The sequence below is a fragment of the Rhincodon typus genome, chromosome 13, assembly GCF_021869965.1.
Source record: "Rhincodon typus isolate 14 chromosome 13, sRhiTyp1.1, whole genome shotgun sequence".
Taxonomy (NCBI): Eukaryota; Metazoa; Chordata; class Chondrichthyes; order Orectolobiformes; family Rhincodontidae; genus Rhincodon; species Rhincodon typus.
This window is the reverse complement of record NC_063344.1, coordinates 15,390,965-15,409,837: the sequence shown is the minus strand read 5'-3', so window position 1 is coordinate 15,409,837 and position 18,873 is coordinate 15,390,965. Positions and strand designations below refer to the sequence as shown.

The window sequence follows — 18,873 nt, the reverse complement described above, 5'->3', positions numbered from 1 at the left end:
GATATAAACATAACTTTGTGAGGACTACCCATATTCTATTAAATCTATGCTCAACCTTCTCTGGTCCAAGAAAAATAACCCTCGATTAAGTGAAAAAGATTGTACAAAAACCAGAACAACAAAAACCAGAACAATAGAGGCCTAGATATTGCTATCAGGGTTGGAAATTGTATTTCTGGACCCACTTTGTTTAAAACTTACCCACTTATCTTTAGATAACTCTTGTGCTGGAAATACCTGCATAGGATTCTTCTGTTAAAAACCTGTCCAGGAATCTATGAGCAAGCAGCAGTCAGTGCACCGGGTTGTATGATTTCAATGTCCAACAGCTCAACTATCCACTTTTCACACTAGCTACTGTGAAAAGGTAATTATATAAGGCAAGTAAGGGGATTGGAGTGCCAGGTGGGTGAGGTGGATACAATTCCAGGTAGGTAAGGTGCCGGCTAAGTGAATGGGTGCTTAGGGTGGTTGTGGAGGTGGGTGTTGGGGTTGTCAGGGTGGGGGTCAATTTAGGTGGGTGAGGGTCAGATGTTTTTTCAGTGCAGAGGTGTGTTGGGCCGTGTTGAATCCAGCAAGGTGGGGAAGGGTCCAGTCAAGGGGCATCTGGGATTGTGGGGTATGTATGATGTGTTAGGTATGGAGTGGGGTGGCGTCAGGGCTTGGGGAGGAGGTGGTGTTGTATCCAGTGGGTTCAGGCTGTTGTGTTATCAGGTTGAATTGGAAGGTGTGTGTCACAAAGTCAGATTGGAGGGAGGGGAGTTTTCAGGGGTTTAAATGGGGTTGACGGGTGTTCGTGGCAAGTCAGGGTTTCCATTTAATAGTTACCCAGGAGTTTTTATAAACCCAAATAATTTCTTGGTTAACTATTAAGTCTAACGGAGTTGAAAGCCTCCAATGTTTCTGACTTTAAGGGCTTTTTTAGAGGGGTCGAAACCCAGGGGATTTGCCTGTCTGAAGTTTAAACTTCCTGGATAGTGGCCATGGAGTCAGCTGCATTTGGGATTCCACATGGTCTCTAAGCATGACTGCAGTCTATGTTGCCCTGACTACCTGACCATCGGAATGTCTAGGCTAATGACTCACCAGCATTCTTAACATGCAGAACGGTTACTGAGAAACCTGGAGCTACCAATGAAGTGAAGTCACACTATTGGAGAAAGGCATACATTTATAAAGCACCCTTCATAGGATGCCCAAAAGCACTTCACATTCAACTGAGTACTTCTGAACTGCAGCCACTGTTGTACGAAACACAGAAGACAATATTGTCCAGCAAGTCCCCACCAAACAGCGATATGATAATGACCACGTAGTCTATTTTAATGATGTTGCTTGATGAATAGATGCTGGTCAGGACACAGGAGAATTCCCTTTTTCTTGTTATGAAATCTTTTATGTCTAGCTCTATTTAATATCTTATTTGAAAGGGGTGATCTCTAACAGTGCAACAATCTCTGCATTGGGAATTGTCAGCCTAGATTATGTTCTCAAGTCTGTTAAGTGAAACTTCTACCTACAACTGCGGACAGAGAAGTAACAGTGCTACTAAGCTCAAGCACGGCTGACCCAAGCCCTATCAAATGAAGGCTCTGCCCTCATTAAAGACTGACTTGATATGGCATTGGCTTCCAAAAGTGACGTCATTGAATAGGGAGATTGTATGAATGATTCACCGAATTTCCACAGGAATTGAGGCTTCGTTTGTCCCAAGTTAAAAAAGGATTTTCAAATAACAACATAAGAACCAGGAGCAATTCAGTCCCTTGAGCCAGCTGTGCCATTTACAATGATCATGGCTGATGTCATCTTGGCCTCAACTCCACTTTCCTGACTGCAGTCCGTAACCCTTTAACTCGCTACTAATTAAAAATCTGTCTATCTCCTTAAATTTAGTCAGGATCCTGGTGCCCATTGCACCCTGCAAAGGTGAATTCCTCAGAGTAGCACCTTTTCAAAGAAGAATTTCTTCCTCATCTTTGTTTTAAATCTGCAGCTCCTTTGTCTCTGACTATGACCTCTCGTTCTAGATTGCCTAACAAGGGGAAACAGCAGTTCTACATTTACTTTGTCGATCCCCTTTAGCATTTCATATGTCTTAATTAGATCCATCTCATCCTTCCAATCTGTAGTGAGTGTAGGCCTAAACTGCTCAATCTCCCCTAACAGGACAAGCCTTTCATCTCTAGAATTAATCTAATGAACCTCCTCTGAAATGCGTCCAACGCAATTACATTGTTCCTCAAGAAAGGGGACCAAACCTGTATGCAGTACTCCAGATGCTGTCTCGCCTGTACCTTGTACAATTAAAACAACATTCCGCTCCTTTTATACTTCATTCCTTTAGCAGTAATTTCCAAAATGTTACTCAGCAGAATGTCATTGCATGATTTATCAAAAATGCTTTTGTTTACTTTTTATTTTGAAAGTAGTGATTTGCACAGTCACAACGTAGTCAGTCTGACTTGGTGTAGTACTAGAGGAGCTTGTGTTCCTTTCTAGAATGTACAGCAATAGATCATACCCAATGTTACTATTTCGAATGCTAAGTGGCCTTCTGTGTCATTCAAACTTTTAATATTGCAAGAAACTAACTGTGAGGCAGACTGCAAGAATTAAACAGATTTTCACTAGTTACTTATGTAGCTTATTGCCTAGGACAAAGGAAAATAGTTCCTCATTTGGCATTGCTGATAGCTCCCAGGCATGATACACTGTTTCCAAAGCTGTGCATGACATCTCTAAGCTGACCCAAAACTGTCAGGTTTAATAGTTCGTCATTCAAAATATTGCCAGAAGATGTGATGAAAGTGATCTGTATCAGATTGGCAAATCTGCCAAGCCTTCTCATGTGCACAAAACCTTGAAAAACATCCAACCATTTTGTTTGAAGCTCTCTGGGGAGAAAATCGATAGGGTTCAAAGTAAATGATGATGGCGTTCTTTCCATTTGGCAACTGAGCTCAGAGTGTACAGTCAGACAGTGAGAACAGTTCTTGTGTGTACATTATGGGTCCCTGTTATTAACTCACTGCCAAATCAAACTAGGTTGTTCTGCATAAGGGCCATCACAAACTGAACATTATGATCTGAAATATGTGTACTAAGATATGCCTTGGAACTTCTGAGTCTTTGCAAGCTGTTTGCTGACTTTGAGAGTTGTATTTTCAATAAAGTTTATAGGACCATTGCCAAATCAAGACTTGGAGCAATGTATCATTTCAAAAGGGCTCAAAAGTTGCTGTAAGCATTGTATTCAAATGATACAACTCGGTGGCAAACTGTTGAGTTCCTTGAAAGTGTGAATGTCTTCAGAAAAACAAGCTGTGTAAACTCACTAAGAGGCAGTATTAATTGGAATGCTTAATAATGACGAAGCAAGAGTATGTAATTTAAGGAAAATATACAATTCCAGTTATATCACAGATGGATGTTGTTTGTACAGTCCTCTAAGGTTGCTCAGCTCCTTCTGTCTTGCCTCTTGTTAATCTCCACTCCTTTGGCCCCACCATTGATGGCTATTTCTTCAGCTGTCTGGGAGTCTTAAATCCCAGAATTTTCTTGTTAAAGCAGCCCTCCATGTTCACTTCTTTGAAGACCTAACTCTTTGATCTAATACGTTCTTAAATCAAAACTGAAAATGTTGAAGAACTCAGCAGGCCAGACAGCATCCATGGAGAGAGAACCAGAGTTCATGGATGGAATTTAACGCCACTCAGCTGGTGAATTTGGAGGTGGGTGGGGCCATTTCATCGGCCAGGAGTGGGTGGATGGACACCATGCCAAATTTTCACATATGCCTGATTAAGTCTGGGGCGAGAAGGCTCGTGGGCAGTTTTCCTGTTGGGATACTAATCAGGGTCCTTGTGGGGGGGTGGGGGATGCAATAAAATGTTTTTGGCAGTGGGTAGGGTACTTGTCATGCAGGTACTTGGAAAGGGAATGTTCCAATTTGCTTGAGGACTTTTGACAAGGGAGTCCATTGGTTCAGAGGCCTGACCGAGGGACCTGGTATTCGGAAAGGGAGAGGTCCCACTGAAAGTTACCCCCATACCTTAGCCTTTGATGCTCCTTCCCTCTCCCAATCTCTCTCACAGACCCCACCACATGACTGTTATGCTGCCTTCAGTCAGCTTTGACCTCATGTCCTTGATCCTGGATCTTTGTGGTTGGTTGGCTCGCCAAACTGGTTTGTTGTTCCGCTGACGTTTCGTTACCCTGCTGGGTAACATCATCAGTGCAGCCTCCGATGAAGCGCTGTTATGTTTTCCCACCTGGTATTTAAACTCTGGTGTCCGTTGAGCTCACTTACCTCACTCTGGTTTTCCTTCGCTATGGAGTGTATATGGGGTCTAGCTCTATGTGTTTATTGATGGCTTTCTTAGGCCTGTAGGAATTCCCGTGCTTGTCTCTGCTTCGCCTGTCCCAGGATCATGGTGTTTTCCCAATCAATTTGGTGGTTTTCCTTATCCATGTGAATGGAAATGTGTGAGTATTGGTCGTATCTTTTTGTTGATGTTCGTGTACTCTTGTGGTTAATTTTCTTCCTGTTTGTCCAATGTAATGTTTGTCGCAGTCTCTGCAGGGAATCTTGTATATGACATTGGGCCTGTCCGTAACGGTTAGTGAGTCTTTGGTTCGGGTGAGCAGTTGGCGTAGGGTTGATGTGGGTTTGTGTGCTACTCTGATGCCCAGTGGTTGTAGGAGTCTTGTGGTCAGTTCAGATGTGTTCTTGATGTAAGGTAGCATGATGAGTATGTCGGGGCGTGTAGTATCTTCTTGGTGTTGTTCGTGTAATAGGCATCTTCTGACCCAGTATCCGTTGTCTTTGAACACTTGGAAGAGGGACTCTTCTTCTTGGCGTAGCTCTGTGCTGCTGCAGTGTGTTGTTGCCCGTTTAAATAATGTTCTCACGCAACTTCATTTGTGTGTGTTAGGGTGGTTGCTGTTGAAATTCAGTACTTGGTCAGTGTGTGTGGCTTCCCTGTGTACTTTTGTTAGGAATTTCCCATTGGACCTGCGTTCCACCATGACGCCCAGGAATGGGAGCTGTTTTTTCTTTTCCTCTTCTCTGGTGAATCTGATCTCGGTGAGGGTGTTGTTTATTAATTTGTGTGTCTCCTCTATTTTGGTCCATTTAATTATGATGTAGGTGTCATCCACGTAGCGTATCCATAGTTTTTAAATGACAGGTGGGAAAACACAACAGCGCTTCATCAGATGCTGCACTGATGATGTTACCCAGCAGGGTAACGAAACGTCTGCGGAATAACCAGCTCAGCGAGCCAACCAACTACAACATCCACAACCCGAGCTACAAACTTACTCGAAAACCTTAGAGATCCTGGATCTTTGATGGATGCATTGCAGGCAGTTGCCACCATTCCAGATGGTGCAGAGAATGGAAACCCTCTGAACGGCTGGTAGTTGTTGTGGCAGAGAAGTGAGATTCTTCTCCCATGATCTTTGATCCTGGGAAATGCCCAACAGTGACTGCTTATGCATCTGGTCAGCACTTACTATGGTGCGACGCCACCAGAGGTGTCTTGGGGCTGTTGCTACCTCTCCAGCCAGATACCATGACAGCTGATCCCTGGACATTCTGATTTTGTTGGCTGAAAAATGAGTGGAAATGAAAATATGCTTTTGGTATGTTCTTTGCTCGAAGGAGGGGAACCCCAGCTTCTGTAATCTCTCCACGCAACTGCAGTCCTACATCTCTGGTACCTTTCTAGTTAACCACCTCTGCATCCTCTCTATAAAGACTTGACATCTTTTATAGAATCATAGAATCCCTACAGTGTGGAAACAGGCCCTTTGGCCCAACAAGTCCACACCGACTCTCAGAGCATCCCACCCAGACCCATCCCCTTATAACCCACCTAATCTACACATCCCTCAGCACAATTTTCCATGGCCAATCCACCTAGCCTGGACATCTCTGGACTGTGGGAGGAAACCGGAGCACCCAGAGGAAACCCGCAGACACAGGGAGAATGTGCAAACTCCACACAGACAGTCGCCCAATGGTGGAATCGAACCTGGGTCCCTGGCGCTGTGAGGCAGCAGTGCTAACCACTGAGCCACCATGCCACCCCTGTACTTATATTCTTGTAGTCTTGTACTCATTGCCTCTGTTTGTGAAACTGTGGATACCATATGCATTTTGTTAACATTTTCCTCAACATGTCCTGACGCTTCCAAAAATTTGTGTACACCATCGTATGTCTTTTTAAAAAATTTTTTTCATAGGAAGTGTATGTCACTGACTGGGCCAACATTTATTGTCCATTACTAATAGCCCTTGAGAAGGTGGTGGTGAGCTGCATTCTTCAACTGCTTCATCCATTTTGCTGTATGGAAACCATCAATGCTGGTGGGGAGCTAGTTCCAGCATTTTGACCCAGCAACACTGAAGGAATGGCAATAAGTTTGCGAGTCAGGATGGTGTTTGTCTTTGAGGGGAATTGCAGTTGATGGTGTTCCCATGTATCTGCTTCTCTTCTGAATGATAATGCTTGTGTGTTTAGAAAGTGCTGGTTAAGGAGCCTTGGTGAATTTCTTTGCTTTTGCATCCCCTTTAAGAGAATGCATTGACTTCCTCAATTAAAAAGTGACTCAACAATATTTCCCTTTCTGATTTTCAAGGTACAATGTTGGCTGCAGTAAACGAATGGGGCTTTTTAAATCAGACAAGAGCACACGTTGGACGAAGAAAACAGAACCCCATGGGTTCAACCGACGAGGAAGGAGACCCAATATCATTGAAGGAGCATCAGCCGATCACTTTATGAGACAGGTATAAGGGACATGAAAGTAAGACGTGTAGATGCATGATATGATCATTACATTTTTAGTTTAATTCAATTTTATCTCCTGTGTCCTGAATCCGATAAAAATGGGAATCCAAGCTGGACAAACTGTAGTCAAAATGTAATAATGTGTGGTAATGGTGTCTTAAATTTGTGTGAACCTTACCGAGGATGGATAGAGTGAACATACAGTTAGAATGTGTGTTCTGTTGAGCAAACTCTTCCCTTCAAAATTAGAAAATGCATTTCCTCCACTGATCTGGTAATTTTCATGTTCCTGCTGGTCTTGATAATGTTATTCAGGTACTTGTGCACCTATATGCCAACAGAAAATAGACATTCCCCATTTTAAAATGATAAACAAAACTCGTACCTGTTTCTATTCTCAAAATAAATCAGTCTATTAATCATTTTTGTGTCCTCATCTTAACAATAGCTCTGTTGCATTCAAAAGTTCCGTCCAGCTGACTGGTATTGATAGGAGAATGTAAGCAGTCTCCTGAGGAATGGGTGGAAAATAGCATCTTTCAAGTGATTACTTTTTCATTATGTTCAAACCCAAATCCAGCCAATTTGCTTGAAGGTTAATCATATTGTTTTCTTTCAGGACATTAGCCAAGGTAGGTGATCATTTCCTCATCAATGGGGCAATGTTTGTTGGTACAGTGTTTGGCTACTAATCAGTTGATGTTGAATTTGAATCCTGGGCTGGGCTGTCAACTGATTGCACGTGGAAAAATTTATTATTTCAGCAGGGGCAAAGTTTCTGTGTACTAATTGGCCGAGCATTGTGTTCATACTGTCTAACAGATTTTGCCAAGACAAACAGAATGGTGAGATGTTGAAGCAAATCTAAGAAGTGCCAATCCAAAGAGGTAATGTCAAAACTACGATGTGGGAATTGGAGATATTATAGCCAGTTTTGATTACAGGACTGATTGAGGTGCCTAGAATATTGGAAAAGATTTAGAGATGTATGGTGCTTGTTTGGCCTGCAAAAAGGAGGTGGTACAATTTGAATTACTAAAATGCTCAAAGCATGCAGACAAGCCAAACGAGCAGAGAAAATGTTGTGATTATAACTTGATGAATTATCTGGTTAGTTAAATTTCACTCAAAAATAGTAGGTAATTGATACATAAAATTATTAGAATAAACAGTTTTGCACCAACTTTGAATTCAGTTACGTAGAATTTTAAAGCAGAGTGTCGCAATTGGTGTTTGGGAGTCACAGACAGCTAAGATAGGCAGTTGACTACTCATAAGTAATTTTAGGATAGCTTACAAAATTTATTATGAAGCAGCAGTTTATATATGATACATTAGCTAAAGAGACAGAGATAGTCCCCACTACCAAAGACATTTTTCCCTCCCCACCCTTATCTGCCTTCCGGAGGGACCACTCTCTCCATGACTGCCTTGTCTGCTCCACACTCCCCACCACCCCTGGCACTTTTCCCTGCAACCACAAGAAGTGCTACACCTGCCCCTACACCTCCCCCCTCGCCCCCATCCCAGGTTCCAAGAAAACCTTGCACATCAAACAGATATTCACCTGCACATCTGCTAATGTGGTATACTGTATCCGCTGTTCCTGATGTGGCCTCCTCTATATCGGGGAAACCAAGCGGAGGCTTGGAGACCGCTTTGTGGAACACCTACGCTCGGTTCGCGACAAGCAACTGCACCTCCCAGTCGCGAACCACTTCAACTCCCCGTCCCACTCCTTGGATGACATGTCCATCCTGGGCCTCCTGCAGTGCCACAACGATGCTACCCGAAGGTTGCAAGAACAGCACCTCATATTTTGCTTGGGAACCCTGCAGCCCAATGGTATCAATGTGGACTTCACAAGCTTCAAAATCTCCCCGCCCCCGACCGCATCCCAAAACCAGCCCAGCTCGTCCCCGCCTCCCTAACCTGTCCGTCCTTTCTCCCACCTATCCACTCCTCCCACCTCAAGCTCCACCCCCATCTCCTAGCTACCAGCCTCATCCCGCCTCCTTGACCTGTCCGTCTTCCCTGGACTGACCTACCCCCACCCTAACTCCCCACCTACACTCACCTTTACTGGCTCCATCCCAGCCTACTTGACCTGTCTGTCTCCTCTCCACCTATCTTCTCCTCTATCCATCTTCTATCTGCCTTCCCCTCTCTCCCTATTTATTTCAGAATCCCCTTCCCTTCCCCCATTTCTGAAGAAGGGTCCAGACCCGAAATGTCAGCTTTCCTGCTCCTCTGATGCTGCTTGGCCTGCTGTGTTCATCCAGCTCTACACCTGGTTATCTCAGCAGTCAACATGTGACAGCTGAGACTAGCTAGCTCGTATCAGAAGATAAATGAACAGTTGGCACAGAGTTTATTAATCAAAATGTCTTGTGAGGGCAATATTCTGCTCCCTAGCTGAAGTGTTAGAGACCCATTCCCTGGATCTTCCTCCATCTTCCTTGGTCTGACTTCCATCTGATGAGGATTTGATGAGAGACTTTTTTTCTAGGGTTTGGTGGTTTGCCCTATGTCAATGTAAAGAATACAGGACAGGTAACCACAGGATACCATATTACTAACTTCCATGAACGTTCAGTAGCACAGTTGTAAAGCACTGAAAATAACAAAATTATTAACTCCTTCTTAGATGCCTGTTAGCTTCACTCCTGTAGAAGAGGCCACAACAACCTCCACCCCACCACTTCCTGAAGAAACTGTTGCCGTTGCCATGACAACACGCCGCCGGCAGAATGAGCGGGAACGTGAACGGGAAATGCGAGAACAGAGGATGAGGGAGGTGCCGGACTGCAGTGAGACACTACATGTGGACCCAACATTGTGGACAGTTGACCATGTATGGGAGTTCATTCACTCTCTACCAGGTGTGTGCCCTGCTTACCATGTTCACTGTGCTTAACTGATTGTCAGCTTGTATGGGAGATAGAGTGGGAGATGCGTTGGGTGTGGAGTATATCGGGGTTGGGTGGTTAGACTTCCTTCTCAATTCCTAGAATTATTACCCGTAGGAGGTGTAAATCAGAAATTGGGACTACAGTATTGTAGTCCTAATTCGAGTATGATTAAGGGATTACCCCAAAGAGACAGCTCTTAAAAATGACTTCACTGAGATTTGATTTATTTTATAATGCATTTGTCATGGATTCCTCCTGTGATGCAGTTTTTTTTTCTGAGTAACTCCAAATTACAGGCCTTCTAACCTCTCTAGGTATATGCATCCTCCTTAATGCAGCCTAAACCTAGTGACACCTGGCTGCTATTTTTTGATTTAACTCTGTCTTTTCATTATTTGTAGAGGGCAGAATCTTTTTCCAAGAGTTGAAATGTCTAATTCTAGGGAGCATGCATTTAAGGTGAGAGGGGGAAAAGTTCAAAGGAGACATAAGGGGCAGAATTTTTACACAGACAGTGGTACGAGTCTGGAATGCACTGCCAGGGGTGGTGGTTGAGGCTGACACGATAATGGCATTTAAGGGACTTCTGGGTAAGCACATGAATATGCAGGAAATAAAGGGATATGGACCAAGGGCAGGCAGAAGAGATTTGTTTCATTTGGCGTCATATTCGGCACAACATCGTGGGTCGAAGGGCCCGTTCCTGTGCTGCACTGTTCTATGTCCTAGGGCAGAAGGAGGCCATTCAGCCCATTATGTCATTGCAGGCTCTTCATTATCCAATTATTTCACTCCTTGCCTATACTTTTCCTGTAGTCCTGTAACTTTTGCCTGTCAAATATTAGTCCGGTTTCCTTTTGAAAGTTTTTATTCAATCAGCTTCTGCTGCCCTTTCAGGTGGAGCGTTCCAGAAATCAACAACTCATTGCAGGAATTAAAAAAATCTTCCTGCGTCCTTTTTAGTCCTTTTGCCAGTTACCAAAATCTGTGTTCTTTGGTCGCTAACCTTCCTGTCAGCGGAAACGGTTTTTCTCAGTCTATTTACCCTTCATAATTTTGAACATGTCTATCAAATCTGCCCTCTGCTACTCGATGAGCAACAGCCCAGCTTCTCTTATTCTCTCCTATATTCCTTTGGTGATATCCATCAGTTTGAGAACTTGCTTCCTATTGTGGGAGAGTCTAGGACAAAATCACAAAGTAAGGGTTTGCTTATTTAAGACAGAGAGTAATAAAATTCTAGAATTCTTTACAGCAGAGTGCTGTAGAGCTTGGGTTGCTAGCTATATTCAAGGCTGAGATAAATCTTTAATCAATACGGGAATCAAGGGTTATGGGGATAAGGCAGGAAAGGAGTTGAGAATTATCAGATCAACAATGATCTAATTGAAAGATGGAATAGACTCGATGGGCTGTGCGGTGTACTCTGCGCCTGTATCTTATGACATTAATTAAAAATGAAAATCTCTTCAGTGGTAATTCAGACCATTTTTGTGTGGTTTTCACGCGCAGGTTGCAGGGATATTGCTGATGAATTTCGGTCCCAGGAGATTGACGGCCAGGCTCTGCTCTTGCTGAAGGAGGACCACCTAATGAGTGCCATGAACATCAAGCTCGGGCCAGCACTCAAAATCTGTGCTAGGATCAACATGCTTAAGGAATCGTAACCTCTCCATCTCCAGCAGATCAGCTGATTTAAAAGAGCATGTATTCAAATCTGAGCAAGTGCTCAGGTACAGCAGTTTATATATTGGCTAGGACCTTGTGGTGGACCAGAGAGCAAGGAGTCAGCATAATGTAACCTGAAGAACTTTGTCTTCAGATCAACACTCCAGACTGAACTCACTCTTAATGGGAACTTGCCTTTGACAGACCTTTGCTAAAAGCTGAAACATGCTGATTCAATTCATGCCATTTTATCGCCAAGGTTTGAACTAGTCATAGCATTGTTGTAACAAATGTAACATGACTTGCAGCCACTGCTTCCCATCACAGGACTTCTGTCCCCTCTGATCTTGATGTATTCTTATTAATTTCATTGGTTTACAAACTTCTATCAACTTCTTCTTAGCATTATGAGTGTACCCCTCAATACGGCAGTTCCAAAATTGGATGGCTCATTTTCGCCTTCTCAAGGATAGATGAGGGATGAGCAGAGACCTCCACATCCTGAGAATGAAAGAAAACAGTCATAATACAAAAAAGGAGTAAACTAAAGTAGATTCCACAGCCCCAGGCCTGATAGTTTTACTGCCTGCAGTTTAAAATTAGAATCACATTAAAGCAAAATACTGCAGGTGCTGGAAATTTGAAGTAAGAGCAGAAAATGCTGAAGAAACTCAGTAGGTCTGGCCACATCTGTGGAGAGGAAAACAGAGTTAACATTTCTAGGGAACAGCTCAGATGTCAGACATTGAACTGAAATGTTAACTCTGTTCCTCTTTCCACAGATGTTGCTAGACCTGCTGAGTTTCTCCAGTATTTTCTGTTTTTATTTAAAAAGGAGTCAGTCATCTGGTAGTGGAAAAGCTTGCTGCAACTCATCCACCTCCTCTATATTTTGTAATTCTCCCATTCCAGACATCTTCTGCAGAACCCGGTTTCCTTTGTCTGTGGAGCAAGGGACAAGGAAGTTACGGTTGAGACCAGTGATTTGTGACTACCAGCAGACCATTTTTAAAAGCTCCTGGACCAACAGTTCACACCTGACTTTGGGCCAACAGAAATCTTCCACAGAGAGTGAAGAGTTCAGACTTGGACGAGGACGTTACAGCTGGAACAGCATAACAATTCTGCACCCATCACAATGTCAGAAAGAGATAACACACTGTGGAGCTTGAGGAGCACAGCAGGCCAGGCAGCTTCAGAGGAGTAGGAAAGTTGACGTTTCGGGTCGGGACCCTTCTTCAGAAATGCTCCTCCAGCTCTACACTGTTATCTCTGACTCCAGCATCGGCATTTCTTACTATCTCACAATGTCAGAAAGTGCCCTTTACGTGAGCTTCCACAGAATATGTCAGATTAAGGGCAAGTTTAATCCTTGTTCTCTTTGACTCAGTTCTTAGGATGACATATAAAAGAATCAGTCAAAAAACACAGTATATCCCAGCGAATTTTTAATTTGTTTTATTTTTATTTTATTCCACCTGATGCTGCAATTGACAATTTTGCAAGTATATTGATATCTAATATTTTAACAGGAAGGCTAAACTATGCCTTTGCATAGCCAATCAGTGCACTAGAGATTATTTTAGAGGGGGTGTCAGTTTATTTTCCCAGGAGCTAGTTTATTAATCTGAAGGATTACCTGCAAAGAATCTGACAAATTACTGATAATTGGAGAATATATCATATCATTGGTGATAGAACTTTTGAACTTTGAGCAATGAAATATTGCAAGGCAGTAAGCCTTTTGTTCTATTTAGGCTGGTATTTATAATAGATGCAATGTGTGGCCGGTGCCAGATATGGATCAAGTCCCTTCAATGTAATCTTTATCAAAAATTGCAGATATAACATACAGTTGAGTATAAAGCATGATTTTCCTGCTCCTTTATTTCTTTAAGTTGCTTTCTTTCACCTCTTAAAAGTGTTCGTTTCCATGAGTTCCAGTTGAGTGGTTGATTTGGGTCCTCTGCTCCTTGGCTGTTCCTCCATCATGGTAGTCTCTCTGACCCTTGCAGTTTGGCACAGCCGTGTATGTTTCCATTTCCCAACAAGGATCCCTGAATAGCGATCAGGAGTAGGAATTGAGTTTGAATTTAACTCTTCCCTCTCTAATCCAAGGCTCATGAAACAATTATAGTAACCTAACTCCTTGACACTAAATGGTCGCCATCTTTCCAGGATACCTTTACTGGTTATAAAGAAATTGTGAGTTAAAAGTGGTTGTGCTGTGACATTCAAGAATCATCCAAGTGGGCAATGAAGAATCAGTTCACTTTACAATTGGTGCAGGAAGGCAGGGCAAGTTAGGTTGGACATACCTGTTGAAACTTATACAAACTTAATTTCACCATTTGGAACTGAGTATGATCTACAAATATTTTGATTTGGTGTCATTTGGCAGTTGTTGCTATCTCACTAAATAAATTTCCTATATGTGTTCAGCACCCTTAGTCACATTACGCTGTTATTATGGTTTCATTTTATTGTAACTATTGAAACAGAAACTCCAGTCATACGGTCAAAATGCATATTCCTGAAATAGCCTCAGACTGACTATCATCCTAAAATGTGGAACAAGGGCCACCAGAATTTTGAAACAACTCTGGACAAGCACTTGTCTCACTGACGTGAGACAGCAAGTTCAACAGCTAACTTCTCTCAGTCTCCCCTTCCTGTTTAAACATGTGCTTTTATAACTCAAGTTGAAGAGTTCTCTGTGGGTTAGATCTTCAAGTTGCCTCCCCAGTGTGAAACTGTCATATCTCACTGTTCTTTCATCTGTGAGTTGTGGAATCATGTGTCATCTGCAACTTAGTCGGTCTTGCCTCTGAGTCTTAACATTCCAGGTTCAAGTCCCATGCCAGGGCTGGAGTACAAAATCAAGTTCAACAGTCCAGTGCAATACTGAGAGAGTACTGCTCTGTCAGAGGTGCTAGCTTTGGATGATATGATAAACAGGCCCTATCAGTCTGCTTGGGTGCATAAATAACATTTCATGACACTACTTCAAAGAAAAGCAGAGAGGAGTTACCACCCCCCCCCCCCCCCCCCGGGGTCGTGACTGATTTTATACTTTGATTGACTTCACAATAGAGCATTATCTCTGCTCATTATCATGTTCCTGTTTGTGCAGGCTTGTTGCATGGAAGTTGGCTGCCATGTTTCTGACATTAACAGCAGTGACTGTGAAGTACATTTGTGAAGGATGTTACATAAATGCAAATCTTTCTTTCCTTCTTAATCATAAAGTGCAGATTAATGCCATTACACCATTTGAAGGCACTAATCTGTAATTTCCTATAGCCTTGTGAAGCTCTCACAGTCAGGTATTTATTTAATTCTCTTTTTAGAAAAGTGATTGAATCTTCTCTCACCATCATTTCAGCCAGCGCATTCAAGATCATGACAGCTCACCACATGAAATAAATTTCTCATCTCCTACATGGTTCTTTTGCCCATTATCTTAAACCTGTATAATCTGATTACTGACTCTTCTTGCCAATAGAACCAGTATTTTTTCTGCATTTACTTTATTTGTCATTAGTGTAATGCAATGTAATGAATATCACTGAGCTAGGTCTGACTGAGGCTTTACTCCTTTTGCATGTGAGCAGTTATTTTCTGGAACATTCCTCTACCTGTTTGTACTGTACCATCTGTAATGATATTATACCTGTTTCTTCATGCCATCAACCCATAGCGATCATATGTATTTGCAAAATACATGTTTTCTCCCTACTCCTCATGCTTACATTCAGTTATTGTGTGTGTTTTTATGGATCACTAAAGTGGGCACTATGTTCGTTAGATCATTGACATATAGATTAAAATCACTGAAACTTCACTTTTAAGATTTAAGATATAATTTAATTACTGGAAAATGCCATGATTGTCCAAGGATCCAAATGAATTTGTATCATATTTTATTCTTGACTTATTATTTAGAGACAGAACCTAAAAAGAAGGCTGATTGCATTAGAACTGCAATATTAAAATGATACGTCTGATCATAAGGTCTTCCATTAGAATCTTCAAACACAGCGAAGCCCATTCCAAGCGTGAAATTAGGAAAGATTTCTAAATGCAAAGGGTGGTGGAAGTCTGGACCTGTTTTCCACAAATTATAATGGATATGCAAGTAATTGTTATTTTGAAAACTTGGATTGATAGAGGGTCTGTGGAATCTAGATTTGGATCAGCTATGACCTCCCTGAAAGGCAGACCAGGCTCAAGGGGTGAAATGTTCTCTTTCTGTGCCTGTGTTAATATCATTGTAAATGAGCAATATTATGTTTGGTTTGTGGTCATTCCTTGTTGATGTGGTGATTTCTCCCTCATTATCCCTCTCCAAAAGCTTTGGAAGGGTAATCCTGCTACTACCCAGCTACACTGCACCTGACCTTAAGATGGGTCCAAAGTTTGCTCCTATCAGCATTAAGTTTGAGGCTTTGATATTCCAAGCAGAACTGTTGAAGTGGGTGAAATCAGCTTGTGAGATATATGGATCTGAAACACTGATCCCCGATCTTATTTTCGTAGAAAGTAGTCAAAAAAGCACAATTTTTATAAAGTGATCACAAGGATTTCTGTTGTACTTGGCAATTGCTGTCTTTTTAAACCATAAATAAAATAAAAACTTGCATTCATATCATTCCTTTCATAACCTTGGGAATCCCAAAATGTTCTTGAGGAAATTAAATATTTTTGAAGTGCAGCCACTGTTGTAATGTAGGAAATACACTAGCTATTTTATGCAAAATGGCAAGATGATAACAGACCAGATAATGTTTTAGAGTGATGTTGGTTGAGGGATAATACATTGCAATGTTAAAGCATGATGACTATTTAAAATTAATGGTTATAAACACATGAAGGTTAAAGATAATTAGCAAGAACTGCAACAGGCTCCTATATCTTGAACTCAAAAATCATCTTAGAAACTCCAGTTGTATGATGCTTTCTGTCTGTTCCCTCTGCAACAGGACACTGGAATAATAGGTCAAGACACCAGAGAAATTTCCTCTGCCCTTCCTTAAAAAAGTGCCATGGAATGTTTTACTTCTACCTGAGAGGGAAAATGGGGTCTCAATTTTAACATCCCACCTGAAAGATGGTGTCTTCAACAGTGCTACTCTCCTTCCATGCTGCACCTGCATATCAGCCTGCATTTTGTGCTCAAGTCTCTGGTCTTAGATTTGAAACCACAAGCTGCTTTTACTCGCCTTCTCTCCTCCCAGTGCCTCTCAGCGCTGAATGTTCTTTAACATCTGTTCGGTGTTATTTGGATAAATCCATAAATATCCCAAAGGTAGGGTTACAAGGTAGGTTGACACTTCTCGTGCAGTACTGAATTGTCCAAAGTACTGTTAAGAGATTTTTAAGTCAAGACTCCATCTGCCCTCTCCACTGGACATAAGAGAATTCAGGGCATTATTTTCTCCCCTTTCTCTGGCAAATAGCTGCCTCTCAGCCAGAGTGTCTGATTTTGCTAGCGCTAGTTGACAACCTTGTTTCATACAACAAAGTTTTGAGGCTTCAAAAGTATTTAATTGGTTGTAAAATGAGCCCATCTGTCATGCAAAAGTAGATGCAGGGAGATACAATGCAGATCAGTTATGATCTGGTTGAATTGACCCATATTTTCCAGTGTTTAAGATGCAAACATCCCATGCCAAAGAACAGAAATAAAGAATTATCACAGGTATTCGCCAAGAAATCTGTCTTATACCTTCGTGGCTTTCAGACTAAGGAGAAAAATGAAAGGACCAGATCAAGTACTCAAGGATAATCTTATTTAGTACTGTACTCACTGTTAAGGAATGAGGCTGAAAGAATCAGGAAACATGGATTTATACCAGAGATTTTCAATCTGTTTTATGCAGTTGCAGTGGTTTATCTATTTCATTCAATTATGCTGGAATACTAATTATTTAAAATGTGTGCATAAGCCTAGGGATGGGTTGTTACGAAGGTCTGTTACTATGCATTAAAGAGGATGCAAAAATCTTGCAGCAGAATTTTATAAACTAAAAATACTTGCTGGGAATTTCAGCCCTATTTTCACGGGGTTACGTCAATTGGTAGGACTCTGTTTCATGGTTTCTGGCAAAGTCAGCTTTGAATGTTTTAGGAAGTTATTTTGTGTTCTAAGAGTTGAGTAAAGGCTAGCACTGTTCATCCACCATTATGCTGAGTGGGTGCCCAACAGCTGACTGAGTACAATGGAGTTACACACTGCTGTCTATTCTGAGTATTGTAGTGGCCCCCACTCATTACTGGGCTGAAAGACAATCTTTGACAGCAGACATGACTACAACCTGTTTGTGGGTAATGTTGGGATTACCAGTTGGCAACACTATTTCAATGGATTGTCTTTTAGCCCTGGTGCACAATGACATAGCCCCTTTAAGTGTTCTGCAGAACCAATGTAAAAACTGTGAACTTTTGTCAAATAAGGCTTTGAAAAGCAGCCTATAGAAACTGTATTGTATTGTGTAGCTTACAGACTATTAATGTTTATAGTATCGTGCTGATAAGCATTCAAATTGCTGATTTCATTGAAGACGTTTACACAAATCAAAGCTTTGGCAAAGCCAACTTTGATAGTTTTGAGGAAGCATTTTGTTTTTCATAGGTTGCCATCAGTGCTAGAGAAGGAGCAGCTCTGACTCTTTCCAAAAGTGACTGTTTATAGTGTTCTCTGAGACAGGAGCATACTCACTGTCAAATCATATTGCTGCACTCATTGAGGACATCGCCCCAGTGGCTTGTGTGCCAACCCAACTGAGTCTTACATCATAATTTTGTGGAAAGAAAAATGTCAGCCTTTCAAGATGGATGATTGCATTGTACTGTTTTATACATGGTGTATTTTTATCGTTAAATGTGCAATTGTTGTTTAAGGACTGTGGTAGAGTCACTTTAGAGTCACTGTGCTGGTCCACATCTGTAACAAAGTGTTTAGTGTAAACCCAACCAGCCTAAGGGTTTCATTGTGACCATACATCCCAAATTCCCTCACCCCACCCCTCCCCCCACCCCCGTATGTGTCAATGTTTTCAGTTAATAAAAAAGTTCAAAAATGTAAGCTCATTGAGTTGTTTTTTTTATTCTTTATTAATTCACAGCATGTGGATGATGCTGGTAAAGCAAGGAAAAGCTGATTATCTGACTGAATTATGCATTTTAGTCATGTGTAATATCCGTTTTTTAAAAAGTACCTCCATTTTCCAACAACTTTATTAGATGCTGGGAGGTTTTCTCCTTGAATCTCTGTAGTCCCTGTGATGGTTTGTGAAATTCCACAGCAACAGTGAAAGAGCACCAATATATGCCTAAATCATAACCACGTGTGTCCTGCAGAGGAAAGTTAAGGTGATAACAATCCAACAATATTATTGCTGCTGTCAGGTGTCAACTAAATGTAAAGGTTGTGGAAGTGCTTCTCCCTGAATGGGAACAAAATGTAGCTGACACTCTCAAGTGTGGTACAA

At 41.8% G+C, this 18,873-nt stretch overlaps 1 protein-coding gene across 1 annotated transcript in view; it reads left to right on the top strand.

Moving 5' to 3' along the window:
- Positions 1 to 18,467, top strand: part of LOC109918776 (polyhomeotic-like protein 3) — a 112,134-nt gene extending 93,667 nt beyond the window's left edge. The window contains exons 13-15 of the mRNA XM_048604525.1: positions 6,649 to 6,799; positions 9,448 to 9,682; positions 11,225 to 18,467. Of these exons, the coding sequence (XP_048460482.1) occupies positions 6,649 to 6,799; positions 9,448 to 9,682; positions 11,225 to 11,379 (541 nt within the window). The 3' untranslated portion in view covers positions 11,380 to 18,467. The remainder of the gene's footprint in view (positions 1 to 6,648; positions 6,800 to 9,447; positions 9,683 to 11,224) is intronic.
- Positions 18,468 to 18,873: the final 406 nt, after the last annotated feature.